Source organism: Anopheles coustani, chromosome 3 (assembly GCF_943734705.1).
Source record: "Anopheles coustani chromosome 3, idAnoCousDA_361_x.2, whole genome shotgun sequence".
In the NCBI taxonomy this organism is placed as follows: Eukaryota; Metazoa; Arthropoda; class Insecta; order Diptera; family Culicidae; genus Anopheles; species Anopheles coustani.
The window spans coordinates 93961403-93987827 of record NC_071288.1 but is presented as its reverse complement, the minus strand read 5'-3'; the positions used below and the strand labels follow the sequence as shown (position 1 = coordinate 93987827).

The following is a 26425-nucleotide window of genomic DNA, read 5'->3' as shown; positions in this document are numbered from 1 at the left end:
CTTTTACCGTTGTTTCTTGTTTTTGATAAAAACACAGTTTGGAACGTGTTCGCCCGAAGGGGCGAAAAGGGGCGAAATGGTAAAGCAGATTGGTTTTGCAATTCAGGTAAAAAAGCCAATTCTCGTATAACTTTTTAGTTCCTAGATCGATTTCTACAAATAACCCCTCAAACGAAAGATCTTTTCAAAACGCGTAACTTTGTCTCAAGCAAAATATTACATTTCGACCATCTTTTTCAGTTTTTCTACTACTTCTCGCGTAGAGAAGAGAGGACAATTTCCTCTCCGCGAGAACGAACCGGGTCACGAACACATCTGCATTCTGCGCACCAACACATTTGCGGTGCGTGTACAGACAAGTTGCCTTCCCGGTTCGATTTACCGGTTCAGCGAGCCAAGGTCATTGCGCTCTAACAGACTACCGGAGTTCAAGGTCACCGTCCGGTAAAGAGAATATTTCGCCCGAATTTTGGGAGAGAATTCGCCTTTTCGCCCCAAACCCGAGCGGCGAAAAGAGTGAGCTAGTGGTGGGTCATTTAATCCTGAACCTGTGAATAAAACCGCTCTCATGGGGTATTGGCTCGTTAAATCTAGGAATTGAATGTATCAAATACTATTTATCTAGCTTCTAGATCCGGATCTCCAAATGAATTTGAATCGAGAGATTGACATCCCAACCGGGAATCGATTTTCCCAAAACTACTCTGGTTGTCCACTAGTGTTGGCAGACTGGTGATTCGATCCCTAGACGGATTCTAAGGATATGGATCTCATTTGACGGATTCAAGATTTGATTCAATTGGGATTCGAGATTTCCCACGAGCCCCCCTTATTTTATAAAAATATAACAAACTTCCTCGGTACACCTAGCGCAGCCCCCTGCGAGCGCGCCGCCGTTTCCAATTTATTTCTTAGGCTAACTAATTGGGTTTAGTTAGTTTCGTAGAACGGTAAGCGTACCAACCACAAACGGAAGGACTATAACAAAAATCGTTCTCATTTTCAAATAAAACCACCACCAAGATTCCGACTTATATTTTTTAAACTGTTCGACATTTCAGTTTTGTATTTATTACACAGTTCAATGATTAGTTTTTGTTTTTTCTTCAAATCAGAATTTTTCATTTTCTTCCAAAGTTTTTCCATATTTTCTATGCCATCCCGAAATTGTGCTTATCCCTAGCATAGTAGTTAGTTAATTTTTTTTTCTTTTTTTCCCTCGATTTGGTTCGTAATTTTGACACCCTCTGTGGTTTACCTTTTCGTATGTGCGGTTCGAACACATCCCCTATAATTTTGGCTCGTTATAATGTACTAATTAAATTTGCTCACATATTTCCAACCGACGCTTGTCTACCAGTGGTGAGATCTTGCATTTTTGTGCGGTTTCTAAGTAAAAGGATACTTTCTCAGTACTTTCAAAACTATAATTCTGTCGTACAGTGGTAAAAGCGCGAACATCCGACATGGCCGGTGATAACAACAAAATTTGTGCTAGAAAAAAAAATCGGTTTCACACCCAAGAGCGCGATCATTAGCATCGGATAGACGTATTTTCATAGAAGTCTCAAACATTTCAGAAAACAACAGAAACCGAATGAAAACGAAGAAACACTTTCAGAAGAAATATTTAGCTAGCAGATGTTTACCTACAACATTCGGAGAAAATCTAAAATAAAATCAAACCACAAACAAATACCCATTAACTGAAAAATACAAATGATCATTTTAAATGCAACGTTTAAATGAAACAGACAAACTCAAAAAGGTAATTTGAAACAAGTTTCTCATCTTTATCATTTCTCCATTATGCATTTTTTCTTCTCTTCTAAGTTATCGCGATTTCCCTTCAATTTGCGTCTTAACAACACTTACACAACTAACTATATGCGCATGCCTTTTCCTTACTTTCCTCGCAAGGGGGGGGGGGGGTACACATTAGTTTCGCACCCCATTTTATCATCCCACTATGGGAGATCCTTCATTATCGAACCTTTTCCTAGCCGAGTATTGGCACTAAGATAATTCTCCATCACTAAACTCACGTCCCCGCCCGCCATCGACAGATTAGGAGAGATTAATGAAGAAAGCCTTTTCCATAATTTTACACGATCGTTCTATACATGTTTATTTTCCCTCCTTCCTCCTGATGATGATTTCCTAACGCTGGGTGGTGTGGTGGTGATCTATGCCTTTCACAATACCTAATCTTCCTATTCCGACCGGTTTACACACATCGTCTAGTAATACTCACGTTTTTTCCCTGTTTCGCTTTCTTTTTAGTGTTCGTTCAACCACGATTATTTCTTTTGCCTTTGCCTGATATTAAAACTACCGGTGGCGCTTAAAAAACTAAAAGTACATTTACAGTAGGTATAATAATAATAATAATAATAAGGGACCATTATTTGAGCTGCACGTTCTAACATAACGAAACGAATCAAATACGACACGCGGTGGCAGTCATTTGGGGGGAAGGAGGGGGAGAACATTGGTAGGGAAAGGAGCATTCATCTAACCGATATGGAAACGAAAAAGACACAAAAGATACAACAGTGTACAGATGATAATAAAATTAAAGGTGATGCTCTCTTATACCGTTAGACAAATAAATGGCTATTATTGAACGAAAATGGACTAACGAAAATGCACAACTGTGCTTACAAAAAAAAAAAGAAGTACAAAACTATATACTCAAAGCTTTGGAGTGCAGGCAGACAGATTACGAATTAAAAACAAAGGCCAAATTTAAACGGGTCGCTTAAATCAAGTGCTATTAGAAACTGTTCCCTCTAAATCCAACCGGTGATCGTTACAATTTATAGATTGAATAATTGATGCGCTTCTTGCGTACATCCCTTGGACTCTCACTCAACAAGGACTATGGAAAGGCCCACGAAATAAAGTGTGAGCTTTGTTTTATACCGCGGTCTTGGAGCAAGAGAAGCAATAGTTGACGACGATGATCAAATACATCAAATATGGAAACTATGGCCATGTTGGTTGTTGGTCTCTCTATCTTACACAAGCATGACGCGATGCCAACGGATGCCACCACTGTTGATACTGTCAGTCACTCATCGTTCCCGGTACCAACGGCCCCGAGGTTTACGTAGCTTTCGCGGACTGTACTTCGTTGGCGAAGTGTTACTGCTATTTGCCGTGGCGGCGGTATTGGTAAGGTTTGTGCTCGTACCGGACGACCTTGGCGCTACTGTGGGCGACGTTACTACCGCTGAAGAGGTGCCTGCTACGGATGGTGTTGCTTTCCCAGCTGGCAACCGCTGTTCCATATCAACGCCATGCAGCTCAAACTCCAAATTGTCGCTTGCGTGTTGGTGATGGCCATCCTCAGTACTGTCCACATCGTCTTCTTCTTCTTCTTCTTCTTCCTCTTCCAGCTCCTCCAGATCTTCCTCCAGCTCTTCCACCTCGACAAACTCCGATTCCTCCATCATGGACCGCTGATGACGATGATTACCATAGTCGTGGTCCAACATCATCAGCTTTCGCTGCTCCTCCTCTTCGTCGTGGTTGTCGTGATGTCGAGCAGGATACTCATCATCATGATCCGCTTCGTCGCCTGTTAGGAACGCTTCTTCTTGCTCCTCTTTCTCCATCTCCTCCTCGTGATCGTCCTCCCCACTATCATCCCCTGCTTGCTCGTGTTGACGATTCAATTCTTCTTCATCAACCTCCATCAGTTCGAGCATTTCAATATGTTCTTCCTCTTCTTCAACGATACCGTGGTGGTGTTCCAGTTCCTCCTCCTCCTCCTCTTCCTCTTGCGCTTCATCAACATCCTGCTCGTGTTGCTCGCTATAATCGTGATGATCCTCTTCATGCTCGTCTTCTTCGACTTCCCCTTCTTCTTCTATCAAATGTTCCTCCATCAGCTCGACCTGTGTATCCTTTTCCTCTTGTTCAGGATCCTCGTCCAGACTATGGATACTTCCACCCAGCATTGCCAATGGATCCAAATTCGCACCTTCATGATGTTGCTCTTCGTCTTCGTCATTCTCGAAAGTGACACTGCTGACACTTTTGAAGTGGCCGCTACCGTGATTGAACACCTTTATCTTTAGCTCCTGTTTACGTGGCGCCTTCGGTGTTACCGCGACATGATGGATCGAGACAACGGTGGAAGAACCTTTGCGCTTCTTTTTGCCGCCATCTTCGATCGCCTCTTCCACGTTGTTCCCATCTGACAGATCGATGTTCTTCGATTGCTTCGATGGTTGCTTAGGTTTCCTAGCGATCATGGCATGCTTCACTTTCGATACTTTGACCGAAGCTTTGGACTTTCGTTTCGTTGGCACTTTGGGCACTAGCGAGGCATCCGACTCAGCGGCCTTCCGTCTCCGTTTCCGCTTGCTGGAGCTCATAATCGTCGGCGATGGAGCGGGTGATGGAACGACGGAAATCTCCTGCTGCTGTTCGTTGACATCCACCGGGTCTCCTCCTTTGGGCAGAAAGCTCGTTCTTACCAGGGCAACGTAAGGATACTTCACGGGCGTGACCACTTTCGCTCTCCCATAGGTTCGCTTCGCAGGCGACCGACCGAACGTGGATGAGCGAGTTTTTATCTTCGATGGAATCAGCAGGGAGGTGTTGTTGATAGGGGGAAGTTGTTCATCTTCGACCGCAGGCCGTGTGCTTGAACCGTGGTGATCGTCGTGATCATCATCCGCCTCATCGTCGTGCTTACATTCGGCCACCACCATCGGAGACATCGGTTTATCATCCACACCGCACGACGATGAGGATGACGAGGACGTGGAAGTGGTTAGCGGTGGGGACAGGGGCATCATCGTTGGGGGTGGAAACTGTGACTGCGTTGGGGCCGGTGGTGCTAGCACCGATGATGATGATCTACGCCGGGAGTGACTATTCGATTTCGCCGTTTCCTGCAGTGATGGTTTCTCAATCGTGTCAACTTTTTCGCGAGAGACCTTATTGGCATTTCTACTTCGTTTCTGGACCATCTTGTTCCGGATTCTCTCGCTTGGCGTGCGAGGCGTTTTGCTTTTAACTGTACTTGTTGCTATCGCCTCGTGCGGTGCCGTATCATTCCGAACGATTTCGTCATGTTCGGAACTTTCCCCACAATCATTTGGTTGGGAGATGATACATTTCTTCACATCACCTCCTCCAGAAGAGCTGGAAGGAGTTGTGGGTTCTAACTGAGGAGGAAGACCACCGCCATCATCCGGCGCGTTGAGCACGGTTGAAGAAGAAGTTGTATCACAGTCATCACTCACGAAGATGCTTCGGGAACTGATGGAATCGCACTCCTTGTCGTCATCCTCAGTCGCGCACGTCGATTGCGCGTGGTTCGTGGTGCCCGCCGAAACCGATGTTGTTCCGACACCTCCCGCCAATGATCGAGGAGGACGGTTTGTACGGTTAGCGGCCGAATTTCCTTCCACACTCGACCACTCGCCCAACCGTGCCACATCGACAACACCTATTTCGGCTCGTTCGCGTGACTTTCGTCCTCCGGAAGGTTTGCCACCAGTCGCCGCCACTGAACTGATTCCACTGTTCGCTCCTCCGTCGTAGTCGACGCGCGTCATGGTGGTGGTTGTTTTGGTCACGTACTTACAGCAACTACTACCTACTACGCTGGGCTGTCCCGTGGATGTTGGACATAGACTGCTGCAACCCGAGGATATACGGCACGATGAAGTGACGACAGCCGCTGGTCCTCCTCTAACGATGGCGGTGGTATCTTCCGGTGGCGCATCAACAACCGGTCCCGAAGACATCTTTGGTGGTGCCAGTATAGCCGCCGCTAGCAACGGGGACGACGAAGAGGAGGGTACGCTCAGATGTCGCTGTAACTGACTGTTGTCCCGCATCAGAGCCGCCCTTAGCGTCGGCATAGAATCAAGTATCCGTTTAGATTCTTCCTTTTTCTTACGCTCTTTCGTCATGGGGACTTTGCCATCGCTTTCGTCGTTTTCGTTCGATTCCCGGGGAGGAGCCGCTGCCTCCTCTTCTTCGTCGTCCTTGCAGACGAGTTTAGTTGAATCTTCACTCTTTGAGGAAATACACCTTCTTCTACCTCGCCCAGCAGCTTCTTCCGGTGGGCAGGTGTTTGGTTTCTCAGTCGTCCCGTGTTCTTCCTCTAGCGCCTCACAATGTTCCTCTTCACGCGTAGACTTCCTTCGTCGTTCAGTCTTTTCATGGCTGGGTTCTTTTTTCTTCCTTCTGGAGGGATGATGATGCTTAGATTTGTTGGCTACTTCCACCACAGTCCCGCTATCATCGTCCCCTTCTTCCTCATCTTCTTCTACGTCATCTTCGTCATCGTCGTCGTCTTCGTCGTCGGGATCACGCGTCTTCCGCCGTGGAGCTTTCCGATGCCCACGCCTTCGTCGTTCGTGACTATCATCATCCGTCTTTACCTCATCCTCCTCTTCTTCCTCCTCATCATCATCATCATCTTCTTCTTCCTCATCATCCTCTTCACCGTCATCGTCCTCCTCCTCCTCAATGCCACCACCATCTACTTCTTCGGTTGGCTCTTTTTTAATCGACTCGCTTGAAACCGACTTCAGTAGGACACCAGTTGATTTTCCTCCCTTTCCACTGGCACCACCACCTCGGCCGGGACCGGAGGAGGAGTTGGACGAGCGCACCATAAACCTCGCCTGAAGCCGCGTCCGCGTACCGATCTTGCGTTTGTTCGTTGGCCAGCCGGTGCGATTTATGCGCTTCTTAAGGAACGAACCGCCCGACCCAGGACCACCAGCGCCGCTACCGGCACAGGCCGCCAGCATTGAGCCACTATCGAACAGCTGCAATCCGATCGGGGTTGACGAAATGGATGATATGCCCAGCCCGCCGGCACCGGCCCCGCTTGAAAGCATCGGACGCGTTTTACGATCGTACTGGACGATCTTTTTCACCACCGACTCGCAGCGCTGTACCAGCTTCAGGCTGAGCGGAGGCTCCGAGCCGACCGTCTGCAGAACATCCAGCAGATCGCGCTTGCTCACCGGTAGATTGTCACGCTCGATTGCAATGCCTTCGTGAGCGACCGATGGCGGTAGGAGAATCGGTTCGTCGTCGGAAATTTCCTCCAGGAGTTGGTCAACTTCTTTCTGTTTTTCGTCCTCCTGCTGCTGCTGAAGATCCTCGCGGAGCCTTACTTCCTCCGGTTCTTCCTTCTTAACGGCAGAGGTTGTCGACGAGGTCCTTCGTTCACCGGCAACACGATTCAGTTCTTCTGTCAGGAACGCATCCATCTCTTGGCACAGGGTGCGGCTATTGACGTAGCCACTGTCGGGGAACAGGGGTCGCTCGAACTTAATACCACCACCGCCGGAGGACGCACCCCGTTCACTTGCGCGTGACGAAGAACGACGCGACAATTCGTCACCAATGTCTCCGTCTTGCGCCGTGAACTGGTGATGATCCAGGAACGCCGATGTTTGCGTAGCCGTAGCAGTTGTGGCCTTCTTTGGGCTGGTGAGAATCTTAATGGCGGCTGCTCGCTTCCGGTGCTGCTGCTGCTGGAGCAAACTGAGAATGGCCAGTGTCGACGCGTGTTCACGGGGCGATTTTCGGGGTCTTTCGTTAACCCCCGCAATAAGCCTCGATATTCGACTACCGTGTGAACTTCGCTCGCTTGACCCTTCCCCAGCATCACCGGATGTTCCAGCACCACTTCCAGCGCTACTTGCAGCCGCTGCATCTTGTTGTAGCAAAAGCTTCCGCTTCTTCAACGGTAACGATGATGATGATGACGATGAAGGTGATGATTTCTTTGCCTCGGTATCTCCGGTTGACGCTGTGCTCGTCGTGCCGGGATGGTGGTGTTGTGCCGTGTCCGCAGAGCTTGGCCGCGAACCACTGGTTCGTTTCCCCGGCGAAGGTGGCTCCATCGAGGACGACGAACAGGATTGTAGTGAAGCGGTGCGATTCGACTTTCGGCATGCGACCACCTTGTAGTTTAGTATGCAACAGTTTTGCCCCAGCGCCGGTAGGGGACCCATTTCGTACGGTAGTTTCCGGTAGCCTAGAAGTAAAGCATGAGCACGAGCAAAGTTAAAATTAACTCTTTCCTAATGTCAATTTAAAGAAACATTAACAAAACACGTTCACTTTGCAATATCGGCGTTCTGCGGAATTGTCAACGAAATAGATTTGCCAGCGAGGGCGGTAACAAGAGAACCGCGGATCACTTACACGGAACACTACTCTGAATTTCCTGGGTCACAACTGGATCCAGCATTTTCGATTACCTATTTCGGCCAAGAGATTGTTGCGAAGGCAGAATGGTGTAGCAGAAAAAACTGACATTACTTTTTATCGATCTTGGTATGCTCTGACCTATCTCTTTTTACCGACCTTGTTTTGAATGATGAAGTCGGTTGCTTAGATCGGAAAACGTAGAACAATACCACAAGAGAATGGATGGAGAATGGTTGGTTGGAAAGTACCTTTTTAATCTGGCAGAAAAACCATATTGCAGAGTGTACTTTAAAAACGTGAACTGCTACTGCTACTCGAAACTTACCAGTGCTACCGAAGTATTCGTAAACCTTCTCCGTGCCATCGTCTTGGCGCTGGAACGTTTCGTACCACGGCTCTAGCGATGGTACGCGTTCGAATGCAAACCGATACGGTTCGATCTCTTCGCAGCGCTTGCGAAAGTTGATCCACTTGAATACTGCCCCCATCCCATCCTCCTTGCCCTTGCCGACGGCGCAGCTGCTGGCTGTGCTGGCGTAGCTGCTGCTGCTACTGCTCACGATGTCACACGTTGATGCTGACGATGCTGAAGATGACGGGGACTGTTCACGCCTGGCTGCTGGTGGGGTCGTTTTGGTTTTCGACGCCCGCGAGGAGCCCGCTCCTTTTCGGCGACCAGGAGTCGTCGTGGGCTGGTAGGAGGAAGATGTAGAAGAAGAGGATCCATCGTCTTCGCTGTTCCGACGCCAACCGCCAGCAGCATCGATCGTTCCGGATGGTGGAGGCATACGCGTCGCATCGAGCAGTTGGCAGCGACAGACGCCACCGGCCGATGCAAGCTTTCGACCGCGTCCACCGCGATACGATACTGCACCACGGCCTCGGCCTCGCCCACGCCGTCCGGCACCACGACCCCTCCGCGTAACTCCGCACGAGCAACTGCTACAAGCCGACGTCGGTTTCGCTGTCGTACTGGAGATGGTACGTTCCTGGTCCACTTTTTTCCATCGACCGCGTCCTCGACCTGGCTTTCTTACCTGCTTAATTTCTACTTCCTTCTCCACTTCCTCTTCCACCTCGTCGACATCGTCATCTTCACGAGTTTCCTCGCGTTCGTGTTCATCTGCAGCTACCGCCGACCGCTCATCGTCATCTTCCGGCACCGCGACTGCAACCGATGGACTGCGGCGTCGCCGTGTCCGTTGGTGCTCTTTAGCAGATGACAATGCTGCTGCTGCTACTGGGCCTGGCTGGATGGGGGCCTCTGGAAATCGCGGCCTGCTCCCGGCCGGCTCTTGACACTTGTCATAATCGGCGGTGGACGACGTTGTTTGCGATCCGCCTTTCCGCCGGGAGGCCGGGGGTTTGTCCTCGTCCAGTTTTTGACGCTTAGCTGTGGGGGGTGCTATTGTAGGCGATCCGGGAACCGACGACGATGACGGTTCACTTTCCATCGAGCATTCACGACCATGTTTGACAGATTGACCTTTTTTCCTCTTTCGACCACCACCACTAACCGGCGTATCTTCCTCCTCCTCCTCTTTCTCTACCTCGGCTTCTTCCACTTTCGCTCGCTCTCCTTCGCTACTGCTCGGTAGATCGATCGAATAGTTATTGCCTGCGATACCATCACCGAGACCGCCACAAACCGCCGCCCTATATCCCTCCGACGACGTCTGGCGATCGTCGTCCGTATCCACCTCCGAGCTACTGTCGTCCTTTCGGGGGAACATAAAGTTCTCTGCCTCATCGTTTAACAGACTAAGCTCCGACTGTCGGACTCGCCGAATCTTTACGATAAGACCGTTCTTCTTCGGGGACGCACCCTTGCCAGACTTCGATGACCTTCGTTGGCTGGTGATGCTGTTGTTTGGACACTGTAAATCGGCGGCAGTGGTTGACGTGTTGCTGACGGTTGCGTTGGCAACCGAGACAGACGACTTTTTATTAGTAACCGCAATTCGGGAGGAGTTGGCTTCCGGAGCTGGCGTGGCTGGTGATTGTTCAATCACTTTGTACAGCAGGGGAGACTTTACCGGTGGCCGTGTTGTTGGACTCGGTGCTCTCCATCGTATACCGCGCACCTTTATGTCTTCCAGGGCTGCGGCGGATGCGCTTTTCTTCCCCCCAACAGCCGGCCGGCTTCTTGCCTTACTACCAGCACCCGGTGAGTTGTCCACTTTCCGTTGGTGGTTCGTTTTCCCTAACCGTTCGTTTGCTTCCGCCAGCTCTAGCTCAACATCATCCGACTCCTTCTCCTCTTCACAGCCACTATTCGTATGATGGAGCCGTCGTTCCACGTCACCACCTTTGCTACCTCCTTCTTCCTTGACCGGGGATTTCCCAACTCCGCCGTGCTGTTTTTGCCGTACCCGGGATTGAGCTTTCCGCGCTGACGTACCACCACCAGTCGCACCACCGGTGGTGGCCGCCATCGTTGACGCCATTTTCGATCGCTCGAGCGTTTCGTCTAGTAGGCTGGTAAAGTCTTCGTTCAGGTTCGCTCGCTTCGGATTCTGCCGTAGTCCCAAGCTGATACGCTTCGTGTTCTTCGGGTCCAACCCTTCGCATTCGAGCAAATGGTGATGATGATGGACCTCGGCTGTAGTATGGCGCGTTTTTGTACCAACCACCAGTCCGGCCCCTACACCACCATCATCGTCGTTTGGATGATGCAAATGATGATGATGATGATGATGGTGATGGTGTTTATTCATAGCCGTGGTGGACGTTTTCTGACCCATCGCAAGAAGCTCGTTCCCTTCGGTATCCAATTCCGTCGTCGTCGTCGTCGTCGTCGATGTGGCCAAACCACGACGTTTCCTTCGCTTGTTTGCCACGGCAGCCGTCGTTGGCGTTGCCGTCTCTTCCTCTTTCCTTAGACCGTCGACACCACCGGTGGTCAACTTTGGCGGTGACACTACGAGTGCCGATTTGTCCGCAACAAGCTCTTCTTGCTCCGTGCGAAAATTGGTGATCACTTTCATCCCGACTGCATGATGATAATCATCATCGATGAGGTTTCTTCTGCTGTCGGAGCTGGTATCGGTACCCGGTTTGTCTTGATTCTTTTCCTCCTCTTCCTCCTCGTCCTCCCTCGTTAAGGGTTGCTCCTTCTTTTCCACCTGCTCCTGCTGCAGCTCCCTTTCCCGCTGCTGCTTGAGCAATAGTGCGCTGAGGGTCGATTTGTGCTTCTGATGGTTATGATGGTTCAGTTGATTATGCGGATGATGATGAATTGCTGACCGTCGCCCAAACATTCCCTTGCGCTCCTCCTGCTTCTGCTCCGTCTGCAGTAGTGATGGCTTTACGTTATCGTTCCCTTCCTCTGCTTCTTCTTCAACAGCCGTTGTTGAAGACGCTAGTGCTGCTCCTGCTGCTGCCGATGACCGACTAACACGTCCAATCACCCTGATAATGTCCCCAGCAATACCTTCGCTTCGTTTTCCGAATGGTCGACCACGTTTCCTTGTTTTCTCCTCCACAACAACAGCACTGACTTCTTGCGGAAGGATTTCACTATCACCACCCACCAAACTACTGTTAATGCGTTTGCTATCGCTGTCCTCTACCACCGTTCTGCTACGTTTAGAGTCCTTCTTTCCACCGGTCGATGTCCGTTCACTTTTTCCCCGGTCACTGCTGCCACTTTCAAAGTATGCCACTGTCGATGCCAGGGCAAGCTTGATCAGCTCTTGAGTATCGTTGAGATTGACACCATCCCCACCCTCCTTCTTCTTCCCCTTTTCGCCCTCACTCACTTTCTGTTCATCAGCAAAGGTTTGGTTTATCGTAGAGTTTTCCCCTTTCACTTGTTGCTGCTCCTTCGCCTTATCTTTCACATCCACCTCTCCTTCGTTCAGCTGCTGCTGCTGCTGGCGTTGTGTTGTTGTTTGTCCGATCGATTTTTCCTTTCGTTCGATCAGTTGTTCGTCGTCAGCGGCGGCCGTCGTCGTCGTCGTCACCGTCACCGTCACCGTTTTTGATGATGTTTGCTTTTTCCCACCAGCTTTGGGGGATTTTCCTTCGCCCGGAAACGTTCCAAAGTTCCCAAAGCTCGGTGCCACTCCTGCAGCAGCTCCAACAGCACCACCACCTTCGTCGTTTTTTTCGTCGAACAGCCCGCCACCAAAAGCACCGCCACCGGAACCAATCGAACCGAACAAACGATCGAGCGACAGAAAATTATCGTCGTTCTCCACGAACGCTCGGTGACTTTCGGACTGAACGTGCACCGCCAGCGAATCGTACTCGATCCGGCAGATCTCGCAATAACCGCAATCCCGAGGGGGCTGCTGCTGCTGGGTCTGCGGCGGCGGTGGCACTGCTTTCTCCGACTTTTGCCTTTGCTTTACCACTCCACCTTGGTCGCCACCCTCGTTGCCCAACGGTGTCGTCGTTGCAGTTGTGTTGGATAGTAACTTCCTCGTCATTCTACCACAACCGGTCGCCGGATCGTCTTCCTCCACAGCGGTGGTGTTTTGCGTCGCAGCGTTGATGGTGGCTGTCTTTTTGCCACCACCATTACCTCCAACCCCCACCGTCGTTTCTTTAGCCTGTCCCGGGGGTTGATTTGCGTCCGCAAATGGGGCTTTCTTGAGGGAATAGTCCTCGGCGGCGGTAAGTAAAATGGGCCACTGTTTGAACTCCTGGTAGATCGGTCGAAAATTGTCCGGATTGGACAGACACTCGATTTTTATAAACTGTCCCCGGAGATGGTGGACGTGCTGGTGCGGAACGTGATTGTGTCGCCGGTGGTGATGACCCCGATGATGATGATGCAGACGTCCTCCACCACCGTCTAGCAGTCCACTTTTGTTGCCTCTATTCCCTTCAGCCGTGCGAGCCAACGAAGTCGAACGGTTGCGGTTTTCGTTCTGTACCGAGTCGAGCACCTTTCGGAGAAACTTGAGCGCCTGCTCCGCACTCCACACAGGTATTCCCCAGGATCGGGCAAGCTGGACGGGACTGTTTTGTCGTGGCTGTTTCGGTTGCCGAGAAGGGCCAACCGATCCACCACCGGCCGGACTGTAACAAGGACTCGCCGGATTCGGTGGCTTATGGTGGGAGGACGAGTGGAACGACGGTGGCGTTCCTAGCGGTGTTTCGCTTTTTGTTGGCGTTCCGTGTACGTACACCGGTGGATTTAGTGGCGACGAGTGTAACAAGTGGTGGGGTGTTGCTGATTGATACTGCTGTTGTTGGTGGTGCTGTTGGCGGACACGCTGTAGCATAGCATCCGCACGGTTGCGCGGCAACACTTGTGCGGTGCTGGTATTAGCGGGTTGAGTTGATTTACCCTTGGAAAAAAAAGAAAATCATCTCATTATGCTACTCATTCTTTGCCTCACTTTTTCCTTACCTTCCCATCCAATCCTGCTGTCACTGGCGATACCGGTGCAGTGCTGCTGAAGGTGGCCACTTCTCCGGTAGCCACCGTCTGCTGCACGCTTCTGACCGCACCGGAACTGCATACCGCCGATGATGATGCTGTGGATGTTGTTGTTATTGTCGGTGTTGGGCATGGTGACGATGTACGACTGGTCGCCGGACCGTAATCATTTACATATTGACCGTAGGGGTTTTGCTGGTGCGTCGGATGAAGTGAATGGTGCCTCGCACGGACCGACTGCTGCTGTAGTTGTTGCCGATTCCGCGTGCCAAGGATTGGCGTGTCCGGCGAGTTTACTGCCGCCGGTGAAGCGGGGCCAAATCGGCGTGCTAAGCTACTGACTCCGGACGGTGATGGATGGTGTTCGTCGTACCGCTCGCCAGTCCCGGCAGCAGCTGATGTAGTGATCGGAAGCGACCCACTCGCTTGCTGGTGCTTATCGGTGATGAAGTGGGTTATATCCTTGTTGAGGAAAAACTCGATCGACTGATGGGGGAAAAAAAAACTTTCGATTAGATCGATTTAAAAACAAAACTCGACAATACCCCCCGTTTGGATAAGTTATTGACAGATGATGGATATTTAAAAAAAAAACTGCTGAACTGATGAGACTAAGTAAACATAAAATGTAACCCAGGTTCGTTATAACGTTAGCTTTGAGTTGTTGTAAACTCGAGTTGTCTTAGACATCTCTATTTACGATTCTTAGTTTATCATAAACATAAAAATACTGTTTCATTGGCAGAAAACAAAACACTATTAGGCCTGTGTGCGTGTGAAAAGAATCCCATAAAATCAGCCGGGAAAACAAAACCCACACACCTAAAACATCGATGCTCTCCGAAAGTTTATCGTCTGAAATTTATCTCAATTTTTCCATCCGCACACGAGAGCAACATATTTTCAGAAATACTCATTTTTACCGCTCCGTACGAATAAAAAAGAGAATACGAAGATTCCCGGTATCACAACACAAAAACGGTACATAAGAATCGGATGGGATTTTTTTATTTTTCTTCATTTCAGTCAGTGGCCTCCCCGTATGGTGGGCATAATTGTTTCTCTTTTTTTTACATGTTATATTTCCCCCATTTTAGCCAGTGCAAGAAAGTCCAGCATCGAGAGAAATCGATCGATTTGTTCGAAGTTCTCTTAAGCATATACGTAGGTGTACCGTGCGAAGGAAAATGCTTATCAAATCTGATGTAAATCAGGATAAATCTGGCAACTGTTTCTTTAGATCTTCACATTTATGCTTTTCTCCACATACACGATGTACACATTTCTAATTGGTAAAGTATAAAGGTTTTTCATGGTACATGCATCGTAGTAGGTGTTGTTAGAATTGTATTACGATGTAAAATTGAAAAGAGAACACAGCGTTTAGTAAATAACTACACGTGACAACAATGGCTTCGTTTCACAGCACTATTCAACGACCCACGGAACTAGACACTTTTTCCATCCGTACAAATGGCAAAAGGCACAACTTCGCCCATCGCAACATGTCCGAAATGTGCTGCTTTCTGGTCGCGATTTCTGCTGTACCTGCGTTGTGCTGGGTTTCAGGGCCCGGCCCCTGCGAATGATGTTGAGCATCGAGCTCGGGAAAGATCTTTACTTTGAGCGTGTGTTGGCATTTAGCATGTTTTGCTCTCCTTCATTCTACACGAACCATGGAACTCTAGAGTAATATTGTGTAGGTGTGTATTCTTTATGGTTTTTGCTGTTAGTTGATAAATTATAAAAATATAACAACAGCAAACATATTCGACGAAGTTAATATCTCTAAATGTGTATTTTTATCGTATTGACACTAATTAATTTGCCATTGTTGCAATCATTTAAAGAGATTGATAAACAAAAACTTATGCTCTATGTATAACCAACACCAATACTACATGAGTCTGGCAAACGCTATGTTACAGAATCATAATCAGTGTGTGTATGTCTTTTTTTTAATACTTAAACACTTTTATGTTTGTTTTCCTCGTGGGAGAGCAACAACATTTAGAAAAAGGCAAAATATTTTAAAAGAGCGTGAAAATTACGAACGAGCGGCAATAGGTGGGAGAGAGAGAAAAGCATCAAAATGAGACACAAACTTGATATAAAATATGTAGACTTCCGCAGAGAAATTGTCTGGTATTACATATGGAAAACTAATATTATAAAATCGATATTTGTTCGGGGGGCTTCAATTTCCAATTAAATTCTCTATCTCCATCTTTTTTTAATATATTTAAATATCAACAATCCTAATAGTGTATGTGAGTTTTGGAGGAGAGTAAGAGACTGAGAGAATATTTCCTCTAAATGAAAATTCTCACAGATTACCTGAGCTCTCACTCTCTTTTATGTGACTGCTATTGAAGCTTGCATCATGTTCGTTCCGCCGAAACATACACATTCATTGCGCTTCATCTCGCCAACGCGGCCGCCACGTTCGTCGCGCGTTTCTTCGCGTTCGCTTGCCGTGTCGTCTGTACTTGCCCAGCCCAGCAACGCCGTATACCCGATCGACCCGACGACGGAGCTTGTTTCGTACAAAATGGAGTTGGATAAAATGAGTTTTCTACTCCGTCCGTTCGAATAGGCGCAGAGCAGCCATATTGAATTCCACTTGCGCGCCCGTGCATTCCGCTGGCCACCGTTTTGTTCTCTTTGCTCGCGGCTGCCCGCTGAATAGCTGTACAAATCTGCGATTTTTAGCTGCCGTCATCGCCACAATCAGTGATGGCACAGCAGTTGCTGTGGTAAACGCTTATATCTGGACATTCGTTCGATGATAGGTTCTTTAAATTATCTACACCAGCTGAGTTGACAGTAGCAAGGAAATGAAAACTTTAACTGAATAAAAGTGACTAACTACATGTAGCTTTATCTATGTTTTAAACGGATGATGTAAGATATATGTAATCAATGAATTTAATTTATCTTGGTCAACCAAAAGATATTGAAAAAGTAAAAAAAAAAAACAAAAAAGATACACCGTACTGCGGCAACAGCAACGGCAGATAGGATAGTAGGATGAGCGAGAAACGTAAACAAATCAACTCCGTACATCGCATTCACTCTAAGTGGTTTCGTTTGACGTTTGTAACAACAACGTCATGTCAGTGGTTCCTCGATAGTATAGTGGTAAGAATCCCCGCCCGCCGCTTGTCACGTTGTTGCTTCTAGCTTGAAACATGAAATAGCAATTTGATGGAGAAACCTTCGCTCGTCGCGGGTCTCCATGGTCACAAATCGAGGTGGCCGAGTTTGAGGTAAGGCTACGTGCACAATTTTTACGTACAGTCGCATGAAGGTAGCGGTTGATTCATACGATTGTAGGCTACCGCTGTATCCAATATGACGACAGTCGCAATTATAGCACAAACAGCAACCATTTTCTTCGTTCGTATGGCACAGACCGTTGCTTTACAGAGTATCCACACTTCCACAAGGAAAGCAACAATTCTGTCGCTTCTTCTTCTGCCATATAAACACATAGCAAGAACACAATCCCCCAACTCTAACGGCTCTCTGCTTGCCTTTTCAGTTAATAACCTATGGGTAGCTTCTGTGATCCCGTGACGACGTGTCTGGTTTTCTACCATCACTGTGCGTGCTCCGGATGAATTTCATTTTTACGTCAGGACGCAAACATTCGTTTCCACTGCAGCTCATCGGCATGAAGAAACGAAGCAAGCAAGCGAGCTAAGAAGCGCTTCAAGAGTCTGAACCTTCAGATCGATCCAGGGCAACCGAGAGAACGAACGCTTCTTGGTGATGTGTCTACCGCCCCATGAGCTGTACGTCGCTGCTGCAAATGCAAAAGAACAAACAAAACATGCGTGTAAGAAAATCGACCGACGCGTTGGAGGACCAACCTCGTGAACCAATGAGACCAACGGAATGCACACCGCCGTGGGGGATGGAGCAGTTGGCAGCGGGAGTAAAAGAAACCCCAAATGGTACATAAGGACTGTCCACGCGGGTGTGCATAAAAGACGCAGCACATATGGGCTGCTGCACCTTTTCGAACTCTGAAATGCAGCGGACACTGCATAACATTGTATATACCCTTCTAGTCTGTTGCCATGAACGTCTGTGTCTTTCTTTGCGCTTGGTTTCCATGGCGTTTCCGCCGCCTGCTACCCCTACAGCTGGTTTCCCTGCTTCGCTTGCACTGCAACGAAACGTTTCGCTTAAAAGGGAGTCCCCATACGGAGACGGACGATTCATTAACGATGCGCAACTTACTCCGCTACTGTCATCGTCTCGCTGGGGGTCCTCTCCAGTTGCCATGGATTGGTTGGGTTGCCTTTCTTGATCGCTGTTTCGGATCTACCTCGAGAGTACAGCTCTTGGCACATGCATCAGTACTTCACGAATACATCGACAACGCAGCTTCTATGCTTTACTTTCCTTTTAATTTCCGTTTTCTGCAGCAGAAATCATCCGATTTCGAAGTCTTCAAACGACAACAAATAAAGGAAACTTTCAGTTGATGGTCCTGTAAACTGGAAGACACTGTCAACAAATCTACTGAGATGCAATTAAACTCACTCCAACAAGATGCAATTGCACTCCATTTAGACTTTCCAATACCACAGGTTTTTTATGTTAAACTCCATCATGGCCAGGACAGTTCAATTTCAAGCTTGTGTATGCGTGGTCGACCATTTTGCAGCCAAACCTCCACATATATTTGCAAAACTACCCCCAACGTTTTATTATTTCTTTCTTATGGTGTTTTTTTTTATAACCCGTAGTGAGGAAAACGAAACACCGAACGACGGCAAGATATGGCCACCAGCCCCGGGCCTTAATTTAACTTTTCGCTGTTGCGGCTCGTCGTTTCACGAAAATCTTCATGCTAGCTGGATAAAACAAGGTTTTACTACGGATCTTACGATCACCTATCCCTTTTTCTCGCTCACAGCACAAAGCTCACAGCTCAAAGGAAGCAGAACCCTCACAAAACGTCAGTTCAACACACGCAGAAGAAATACAATCTGACGGTTGTGCGAGTTGGATGCAACATGAAAAAAATAACATGACGGTGCCGCGCCAACATGCTGCCCTGTGTCTCTAGAGCAGGGATGTCAAACATGCGGCCCGCGGGCCACATGCGGCCCGCAAGAACATTGGGTGCGGCCCGCGACCCCTTTGAAACATTATGCTGAGTCTACACGAAGCGCAAAGCAACCTTTGCAAACGGTAAAATGCTGTGAGTTGGCGGTAAAATGCTGTCAGATGGGCAGTCAACTGTCAGAATGTGCGCAAATGTGTTTTTCGGTCGGCGATTGAAAAATAGCTTTGCAAAAATTTGCGCACCAGGTATAGAGTGCCGGTGGATGGAAAATAGTTGTTTGTGATGATGTACAGTTGTTGTTGATAAGATTTCGGTGTGTACAATACCTCTGTGCTGTTTTTTTTTTTTTTTTTTTTTTTTACAGTTAAACAATCAAATCAACATTGAATGCGCTTACATCTGCATCGGCTCACGAATAGTAACGTCTACACGAAGCGAAAAAAAGTGGCAGCAAAATCGACATTTGCGCGTGTATTTTACAGAGTTTTGCGCCTCGTGTAAACTAAGCATTACATCGAAAGTTTGGATCCTTGAGTATTGGCTTATAAGCAAATACCAAAATATTTAATGTACATTTTTTCACGAACTGCGAATTGCAAGAGGCACTGAACGAATGTCAATTTAAACAATTTCAATAAGAAAGTGATATGCAACTTTGCAGCAAAGGTTTTACACAGATTTTTCTAGACAAGTGGATAAATAGTGTTTATAGAAAACAAACGTGATGAATTACAAGACCATTCCAAACAAAATAACAAATGCGGAGCAATAAGTTAGCTATTGTAATTATATACCTTTACTTTTCTAAAAACATTAACAAAATACACAATAGTGTTGAACTGCAACATATATTTCAATAAACTTGATTTGAATTCGTTAAAATTAGGAAAACGATTGAGCAACAAACCCTCTCTTTTACTCAAAATTTGTAAATTTTATTAGAAGTAATATAATGTGAAATAGGGGTCCGCGACAGCCGAGCGGTAGCGCCAGTTAGAAAATCGACCCATGAGCGCCGGGGCTCACCACCTCGACGGCGTGGGTTCGAATCCCAACCGAGACCGGACCTTCCCCTGTACGAGAGGACTGACTATCCACGTACAACAGGGAAACAAGTCTCGTAAGCCCTTAACGAGCAGGCATGACCAACAAGGTCGTTACGCCAAGAAGAACAATAATGTGAAAAAATGTGAAAATGTAAATCATGATTGACTGTTAAGATAAAACCACATTGATAAGAACATATTTTCATCACTCCAATCAATTATATGGTTTGGCCCGCGAGCCTATTTTGGGAGAAAATGCGGCCCGCGAACCTATTTTTGGAGGAAATGCGGCCCGCAAGGTGAAACGAGTTTGACATCACTGCTCTAGAGCTTGTTCATCCGGTCGCCGTACCCGGTTGAATTTTGACGAGTGTTTTTCGTTGCCTTCGTCGCTTGTTCCAATCGTGTGCTGCTCTACCGGCGTCCATTCGCTTTCCCTGGCACATCATCCCCGTACCAATGCGATATTTAGAGAACGTATAAACGACGACGACGAACCGCGGCAGTCCGTCGATTCCTCGGCTGGTGTGTTTTTGCTGGCCAGCTCTTCGTAACACCGTTGCCTTTTTGGGGGCACATTTCGAGCTGTTTCAACCAAGAGCAACGTTTCGTTCGAACATCTCGTTGGAGAACACATTCGTTTATATCTTTGCCTTATTCTGCTTTCGAGCGAACCTTCTTTCAACCGTTTCACCATCGGTGTCGGTGGAAAAAATAAAGAATCTTTCCGTAACGACATTCAACCCCTTTTCCATATCGATTGGATTCTTAGTTTCGAAAAGTTCGGCAACTACAAGTAAAGAAAAACATATCTTTCTTATTCTTAGCAAAAAAGAGCTACTCTATACCACAAAAATATTATTCTACTATACGATATAACGTTGCATAAAAATGGTGTGTTCCATGAAACACAAGAAAGAAACAAATTAAGTTGACGCGGCATATCAAAACCTGCTGAACAAAATAATAACAAAAGTTTGTAAACAACCCACCGCCACACACATATCACCACTACAGTTATACAACGCGAGGTGTTACACGGAAGCTGTCAACATATTTTTCTCGTTTTTTCTTCTCCTCCTCCCCCCAAAGTGACACAAAAACAACCGCCAGTAGAATGGTTCAATGAAGTCGGGGTGTTTACGGGAAGTTAAAATACCATTTAAAGGTGTGCATTTAAAAAAAAAAATTCGTATTCTTTCTTCATGGGGAAAAGAATATTGCTGTATTACAAATTAAACAGTGCGATGAGAAAAACGACACGCGAATGGAACGAGGCCTATCTTGAGTACTTTTTTCTTCTCCCCCTTTGGCCGACGATACAATGAAGAGGGTATGCAACACACGTACGTAGGCTGGGGTATACACGGGGCTGAATGGTTACAAAGTTTTTTCCCTCGTACCTTTGGTCGGCGGGAGAAGAAGGCCGAGTCAGGCCCGCCACGCCACCACACCGAATCGAACCACCGACACACAACGTGCTTGCTGCGCTGATGGTGCGGGTTTTTTTCCTTCAACCTATGTTGAATATTGCATTGCGACACTACGAACCAGAGGGAGAAAACGCGAGATACCGCTGAAAAATGGTGAAGAATAAAGCGGGAAAGGAATAGGCGTTCCATGAACCCCATGTTTATCTCCTGATTGTGTGTCCCTCCAGCAGCAACGAGCGTACGATGGAACAAAGGGAGCATATATACAGGGAACTGAAGGTTCTTGGCGTTTGCTTAAGGCGTACGTCAGTTTTGTAAATGATAGAAGCGTATACGAGAGTGAAAAAGATGTCCAAAACTTGGTAAAAATATTAACAGACATGCCATATTTCGTTTAGCATCATGCAACAAGATGTATCAACAACTAAGTTTACATTACGGAAGATGATAAGTGAAAAGAGAAAAAAAAACATACACATTGCACCAACACAACTTTTCCGTTTCACAATACACCACCAATTACTCGCGTTTCTTGGAAGGAAAAGAGTGTGTGAGAGGGAGAGGACAAAATTTACCATCAGCCTCTCATGAGAAAATGTTACCAAACCACCTCCTTCTCGCCGTCTCGACTACTGAGTTTTTCTTATTGCTTGAAATTTCTTGGGCCACATCACTTGCGCAAGGCAAAACAAGTGAACTAATTTGGCTGCAAAAGCGATACTATACTAGTATACGGCTCTAGCTCACGCTAAGCGGCGTAATTGAAAAAGAAGCACAATTTAAACACTTAATCCACCATCGAGAGGTGGAAAACCCGCGAGCAACAAATTGACCTATTTAAGTATCGATTTTTATCGTCCCTTTTTGCCATCCCATTGCAAAACTGTTTTCCCGAGGGCTCTTCGTGGGGGATATTCCGATTGCTCTCGATGTCCTTGTGTTTCTTCCCGTTAGTTCCCATATTACCACGTAGTGTATTTTTTCCCTCCTCCCCGATGAAAAGGGCAACGCATTGCGCGCGAGCATAAACTCATTCCCGGAATTGGCACACAAACAAAACCACACAGCGAAGGTTTCATCGACCTGCATACATAACATGCACAAACACACCGGAACAGCGATTTCTTCTCACCAACACTCACGTACAGCAGCACCGTCGACCCACCATTCATGTTTATCGACTCTTTTCCGCGCTTGCAAACCTCATCTCACTTTCTCCTTCTCGTGCTCGCTTCCTTCAATCCTATGCTGTAACAGTCCATTCCGTATATTGATTATATTGTGAGCGCTCTTCCCGCTTTTCCCTTTTCTTTTGCGATCGCCCAGAAACCACTTTCTGCTACTGCTGCCGCTTCGTAAACGTTTCGAAACGAGAAAAAGTAAACTGAAAGGTACAGCACAGACACAGGCACAGGCACAGGGTGGCAGTGTACAGGCGGTGTGGTGCTCCCTGCTATCCTACCCATCAGCACTCCCGTTCCGCCCGGCGCTAAGGCAACGCAAACAAGAAAACAAACCATCAGCAGCGCTCCAGCGAAGAAAACGCCCTTCACTGAAACATTTCTTGGGTTTGAAATTGTTTAAACCACACGTTCGTTCCTCCCTTCGGCAAACGTCGTCATATACGCGAACGTTTGTGCTGGTTGGTGTTTTGTGTTTTGCTGATTCAAACCTAGCCCAGCCTGCTGGGGTTTTTTTTTGGTTTGAAATGCCTTCAAAAGTTTCACACTTTTTTACTTCATCAGATATCTTTCGATTGCCCAGCAAATGTGAATTCATTTTTCTTCCGTGGGTTGTTTTGTATATCGCATAAGCAATGAAAAATTATCCGTCGCACCCCACCTCCTCCTCCTCCTAAAGGTAGGCGAAAACTGATGGGAAATTCCGAGTATGGACTACCCACAAATGAGGGACGGCAGCAAAAAGGAGGACGCTGACGCACTCCTCCGCCGTACCCCGCGCATATCATTCCGCTACACCCAGTTTTGTTCATCACCGCAAATGCGAACGGTCGTACAGTCGAGAAAATGGCGAGTATCAAGACTTCTTCCTGCTCTTGTGTGAACGGACGGTCGTCGGACGGCTGGTTTTACTTGCTCTGACGCGCAGTGAACGACCGAACCGACCGCATCGGTGAGGTTGGCTCCCCGTTTGGTAGCAGCAAAGTTGAAAGCAAACGCATACTCGCGATTCGAGCGAACGTCCATATCATCCGAACCAAAAACCCCTGGGCAACCAAGCAACAAAACGCACTACACGCGAGTGAGGGGTTGTGGAGAAGCATCGTCGTCGTCGTCGTCGTTCACCACATAGCATAGCATAACACACACTGTCAGGCGCACACAGCACACAACATACACGCACACATACACACATACACGCTTGTGCGCACGCGATGAACCATCGATTGCAACCGGGCGAATGGTTGTGGCATCATTCGTTCCTTCTTCTCACCAACAAACGAACGGACGCACTTGGACGCGAACTACGCGCACAGAACGTAGTAGAATAGCAAGAAGAAGGAAAGCACACCACACGGCCACCAACAACAACAACACGGCAGGGTCACGAGAAGAGAAGAGCGCGGTGCGCAGATGGAAGAAAAAACAAACCCACAGCCGCCTATGACACGCACACACAAACCTAACTAACCGTGTAAGGTGCCGCCGACGCCTACTGCTACTTTTGCCGCATCGGCACACCGCTGTATGTTTTACTTTTCACCAATGTCGCCCTGCTTGCTTGATCGGCGCTTTTCTCGTTTTTCCACCTTGCTCGCATACGCAAAGACACACACACATTCTACATAAACCGATAAAATGCCACGGGGACGCCGCGCAGACACCGACGGCGGGCCCGATGAACGTGGGGTGCGCACGTTCGATAAAATGACACGTCCGAACGGCTCGGCAGCAGAACTAACAATGATCCCAAAATTCGTGTGAAACGCCAACCCGCTCCGCTTTCTCCGGCGAGGTAAAAATGTGCCGCGCAATCTCCGAGAAAATGTGATGGTTTTACGCTCGCAGATACATTTTTCTTTGATAAATCTCCCTCTCTCTCTCCGCAAGATGAATGAGAAAAGAAGCGCGCGTCAGATTGTGTGAATGAGCAACGCGAGCTCATTCGCAAAAAAATAATCCTCCATCTTTCTTCCTCTCCCATGACACATATTTTAAAACAGAGGAAATGTTTTAAGTTCTACCGATTTCTTTTTAATATATGCACTTGTACTATTTTAAGTAGTGTGCACTTTGTAAGTTCTTAAGTCGTCCTTTAAGGAATGTATTTCAATGAAAAGATTAAGTTACGCGAATGTCTACATCAAAAACTAATCCTCTTTTAGTTAAGAAATACTCATCGAGAGAGTGAGAGAGAGGAAGAGAGAGATCGAAACATGTTTTTCTTTTTGCTGCTAATTCGATGCTTCTGCGAGGCCAAAAGCCGGTCGCTGTACTTTCCTTCCATTTGACTATTGCAACAGAAATCGATTTTCCCCGCATCTAGTCCGAACACGAATTTTCATCAAGAAAAGGTACAGTTACTTACACCGCCAAGTTCTTTGATGGTAGTTTCGATCTTCGTCGCCACCTGATGCCGCTCGATATCCAAGTAGAACCGATGGTAAATCAACGGTTTGGGTCCTTTCACCAGTTTCACTTTGTTGGTGTCTAGAAAGAAAATCAAACATTCCGTCATTCGCGATTGGTGATCCATTTGGTGTTAACAAAATTACAGATAGTTTTTTCTTCTCCAGTTGCAAATACTTTCTCAACCACGACCTCATATGTTTCCACAACCAGTGTTTGTTTTTTGAATTTTATCGTGCGAGTCCATGTTTTGATCCCGTTGTCATAGTTGCAGATTTTTTTCCTTTACAGTATTTACCATAGTTGTATGGCATAGCATCAATATGTTTCGAAACATCATAACGTGTTATTTGCATTTACCCAGTACATAAATTCAAAGATATAATGGTCATTTAATTCTAGCTTGTAGCTATGTGACGTACGTGCATCTAAATTTGAATATGTAATACAATTTTTTTTAAACATAATGGCATTCCTACATCTATGATAAATGCTATGACGAAAAGTTCACATACTTTTCTAGGAAAAGTTTGCAAAGGCAACCAACCTTTGGAGCCGTCAGACCCCCGTTATAAACACCGTACAATAGACAGCTGCGCTGTCAATATTAGCAACGGTACTTTTACGACACTTTTATCAGCTTTCCTCTTTTGTTTTATAAATAACATGACCGGTTTGGTTTCGCAACGCACGACTCCGCGGAACAGAATACATTAACGCACACGTATCGTATCCCTGCTGGCAAAAAAGCGGGATTACGACGAAGCGTTCTAAGAAACAAACAAATAATGCCGAATTTATTCAGAACCATCCCGAAACGATTCTGACCGGAATGTTAATGTTACGTAGCATAACCTCATCCGCTTTGGGGTAGATTTTCTGCAAATGAAACTAGAGGACTCCGCGAAACGAGAGAAAGCCAAATCGTAGGACTCCGCAATTTGCTAACCGCCATGTTACATTGTATTTCAGAAAAGCTTCGAAGAACTTACTCGATGAGTTGGCCGATTTTCGATGCGATGATTGCGGTGTCGGCTGTTCCTGTTGCTGCTGCTGCTGCTGCTGTTGACTGGCGTTTTTGGAAAGCTTGGATTTCGAAGGTGATACCATTCCTCCACCGTTACCAGCGAAAAACGCGCTGAAAGTTGACGACAAGGCCGGCTTTGCCGACGGCGTCAGCAAACGCGCAATTCACCGGTCTTCGTAGCCTATCTGGCAAACCTAGTCATTCTAGACCACCGACCAATCAAACACTTTGCGCTTCTCGCTAATTTTCTTCTTTCTTGTACCAGATTCATTGCGACGACGAAAATGATCCGCGAAATTTCATAACCACCTCGCTCGCATTGTTTACTTGTTGATGTAACTCACTTCACTATGCTGATTTGTTACCCCAAATTACGCGCTAAGAAAAATGATACACACAACACTATTCGGCCGCAATTCGGACATTAGAATACTTCGACCGAAACTCTGCTAGATTCCTGTTTCGTATATTCAACTTTTGATTTGCTTTACAAAACAACGGCGCGCATTTTCGGGCTTAGTTATTACGTTTGTTCTTGCTACCCATGTTCGTATCGTCTCGCTGCTTATTGAACGAATAAGACCGAATTCCGCGTCATTTTTGTTTTCCTTCTCTTTCTCTCCTCTCACTTGAAATGCCACTTTTGTGACTC

At 47.2% G+C, this 26425-nt stretch overlaps 2 protein-coding genes across 2 annotated transcripts in view; both read right to left on the bottom strand.

Annotated features, from left to right (window-relative positions):
* Nucleotides 1-26425, bottom strand: part of LOC131260675 (alkaline phosphatase 4) — a 328385-nt gene that overhangs the window by 65855 nt on the left and 236105 nt on the right. The gene's annotated exons all lie outside the window — the stretch shown is intronic.
* LOC131260668 (uncharacterized) lies at nt 898-26327 on the bottom strand. The gene is made up of 5 exons (XM_058262457.1): nt 25739-26327; nt 24706-24827; nt 13565-14080; nt 8528-13502; nt 898-8026 (listed from the first exon to the last, which is right to left on the bottom strand). Exons 1-5 carry the CDS (start codon nt 25854-25856, stop codon nt 3078-3080), a joined length of 10680 nt encoding a protein of 3559 aa, XP_058118440.1. The 5' UTR covers nt 25857-26327; the 3' UTR covers nt 898-3077.

Bases quoted from the DNA above. Each gene is read 5' to 3' on its own strand.
- LOC131260668 (XM_058262457.1), bottom strand. From the start codon at position 25,856: ATGGTATCACCTTCGAAATCCAAGCTTTCCAAAAACGCCAGTCAACAG. The intron at 24,828-25,738 runs GTAAGTTCTTCG...TTTTCTTTCTAG, and splicing joins AAAATCGGCCAACTCATCGA to ACACCAACAAAGTGAAACTG. The intron at 8,027-8,527 runs GTAAGTTTCGAG...CTTTACTTCTAG, and splicing joins CGAATACTTCGGTAGCACTG to GCTACCGGAAACTACCGTAC.